This window comes from Dermacentor variabilis, chromosome 5 (assembly GCF_050947875.1).
Source record: "Dermacentor variabilis isolate Ectoservices chromosome 5, ASM5094787v1, whole genome shotgun sequence".
Classification (NCBI taxonomy): domain Eukaryota; kingdom Metazoa; phylum Arthropoda; class Arachnida; order Ixodida; family Ixodidae; genus Dermacentor; species Dermacentor variabilis.
Genome location: NC_134572.1, coordinates 140,016,147 through 140,019,002, shown reverse-complemented (window position 1 = coordinate 140,019,002; position 2,856 = coordinate 140,016,147). Strand labels below are relative to the sequence as shown.

At 47.8% G+C, this 2,856-nt stretch overlaps 1 protein-coding gene across 1 annotated transcript; it reads left to right on the top strand.

Moving 5' to 3' along the window:
* Nucleotides 1-1,063: 1,063 nt before the first annotated feature.
* LOC142583655 (sulfotransferase ssu-1-like) lies at nucleotides 1,064-2,017 on the top strand. Its single transcript, XM_075694148.1, has one exon. The coding sequence runs from the start codon at nucleotides 1,064-1,066 to the stop codon at nucleotides 2,015-2,017; it is 954 nt and encodes a 317-aa protein (XP_075550263.1).
* Nucleotides 2,018-2,856: the final 839 nt, after the last annotated feature.

Below are 2,856 nucleotides of genomic sequence, written 5' to 3'. Positions count from 1 at the left end.
GCAGCCGCCTGCTCCCTGCTGGCTTGCGGCGCATCGCGAGGTCTGGCTCTATTGAGTGGCAGATTGCGCGGCGGAGCGAAATTGCAGTTTAGGCCAGTACTGTGAACAGTCTGCCTAGGTGAGCACAATATTGAGTGCAGGAAACCGTGGTAGGTTCTGCATCGAAGAGGTAAGCTTTCTATATGTATATCTATATCTTTTTTTTCATTCTAGTGCTGTTATGCCCCTCTCGAGCTCCCATTATTCGTGTGAAAGTACATGCAAAACTTGTAGCTGAGACTTCGCGCGACCATAGAAATGTCGGCGACAAAGCGGCTTTCATAATTCTCCGAATACGAACCTGCAGGACTCTATTCTTCTCTTCTGTTATGCATGGGTTCCTCTGGCGAGATTTGAGTAGAGAGTATCTCGATAATGCCAATTCTCCCTGTTTTAAAGGCAGAAATAAATAAGTGTATAAATAAAAAGATAAATAATAAAAATAAATATTCGTCGCTGCGGCAATCACAGCCATGCCTGATGGTTGCTATAAGCTAGGAAAGCTGGGGAAACCTATTAGCTAGGAAATGTATATTTAAATACTGCAGCACCCACAGCCGTCTGCTCCGGGTATTCACTTCCTTTTTTTTCTTTTTTTTTCTTTAGATCTAAAAACAGCGCGTGGGGGTCTAGGTGCACGTTAAAGAATCCCAGGTGATCTAAATTCCCAGAGTCCCCCACTACGGCGTGCCTCATAATCAGAAAGTGCTTTTGGCACGCAAAACCCGATAGTTTTAAAACAGCGCATGGGAATGCAGCACGTGTGTCATGATTCACTGCACCGCTTACATGCAACACGTAGCGGAAACCGCGTCCGTCAACGATATTCCGGACATTATATTCACATTTACGACCTTCCGCTTTACGATAGCATGATGTTCCCGTGAAGCGCCTGAATTGATAACGCTTCCCTTTGCACTCTTTTTTTTTTTCGGAGAGTCGTTTCCCCTTCCTCTTCGGGCTTACGACAGGTGTACTTTAAGGCTCGTATTTTGCGTGTTCCAGAACCACTTTCCGACGAGTGATGGCCGTGGAAGTTAGACCACGCCCAAACGGGCCCCTGTACGTCGACGTCGATGGCTTGCGGCTCAACAAGCGCTTTTCGCCAACGGTGGTGCGCAACGCCCTGCGTTACAGTGCTGCGGCGAGCGACAAGTTCCTGTTGTCGTACCCAAAGTGCGGCACCCACTGGGCGCAGCAGATCGCTTATCTCGTCGACCACCGTGGTGTCCCGCCCGTCGACACTCTGCAGCTTCACATGTACGGACCTTCGCTCGAGAAGTTCGGCGCCGAGACGCTGGCACAACTTCCCAACAGAGGGTTCATTCGCACTCACCTGCCGTACGACTTCGTACCGAAGCACCCGCAGGCCAGGTACGTGTACGTGTGCCGAAACCCAAAGGACGTCTGCGTGTCCTTCTTTTACCACACGAAAGCGCTGCCTGAGTGCGACTTCGTGAATGGCAAGTTTGAAGACTTCTTCGAGATTTTTCTTGAAGGTAAAACTGACTTCGGCGACTACTTCGAGCATGTGCTGCCGTGGTACGAACGCCGCGGAGACGATAACGTGCTGTTCCTGAACTACGAGGACATGAAGAGCGACCCTAGAAAACACGTGCTCAAGATGGCTGCGTTCATGAACAGAGAGCGCTACGACGAGCTTCTGCAGAACGAAAGCATGCTGGCAGATGTCCTAAAGTTCAGCAGTTCCGAGTATATGAAAAGCCCGGCCTCTGCTGGTCCCAGGCCGCAATCGAAAACTTGCAGTTCGAAGGCCGACGTCCCGCAGATAATGCGGCAGCTGTTTGAAACGCCCGGTGCAATACGGCAAGTCAGTGGTGTTGTTCGTTCTGGGCGCACGGGTGGCTGGAAGGAGCACTTCACGCCAGAAATGAACGAAAGGATGGAAAGGAAAATACGCGAGAAGTTTTCGCAAACTGATCTAGTTTCTCTCTGGAGGCACTATGGCGTTCTTTAACAAATTTTTAGCTCTTTGATCACTTTCTCTTGGCTGTGAACAAAGCATTATCATTTGTGCAGTTTACTTAGTTAGGTCTTATTTATGTGCGATCAAGCTCATTTGCATAAAGAAAGTATACAAAAGGGTTTCCCAAACTTATTTTGACTTTCCGGGGCATTCTGACATATTTCGATGCATTTCTCTTTCAGTTTTTTTCTTTACATTTGTTTGTAAATAAAGACGAAATAATTCAGACGGTTTTGTTCGTTTCTGGCATTTATCTACCACCACGCCACTATAACAACACTTGACCCGCCGTGGTTGCTCAGTGGCGATGGTGTTGGCCTGCTGAGCACGCGGTCGCGGGATCGAATCCCGGCCACGGCGGCCGCATTTTGATGGGGGCAAAATGCGACAACACCCTTGTACTTAGATTTAGGTGCACGTTAAAGAACCCCAGGTGGTCACAATTTCCGGGGCCCTCCACTATGGCGTGCCTCATAATCAGAAGGTGGTTTTGGCACGTAAAACGCCATTATTTAATTTTATGACATTTTCGCCCTATCAATAGCAATTTACGCGTTGTAATCGGAAATGAGTTTTGGTGCGATTGCTACTTCTTGACAATTATCATAGCTTCAGCTGAGATTGAAATACTATAGTTAAGGGATTATTCTCATTTAATTGTAAAATATTGAAACAGGGATACATGACCAGATACGCATGAGCACTTGCTGTGTCTCCTGCGTTCCGCTTCAAGTTTTTTAGCGCCCCATAACAACTTGATATTAAAGTAGTTGGCCCGGAAAGAAAGAGTGCAAGCGAAATACCAATGCGCAATCATAGGGCCCCATCAT

Excerpts from the sequence above, each read along its gene's own strand:
- LOC142583655 (XM_075694148.1), top strand. The coding sequence starts at position 1,064 with ATGGCCGTGGAAGTTAGACCACGCCCAAACGGGCCCCTGTACGTCGAC.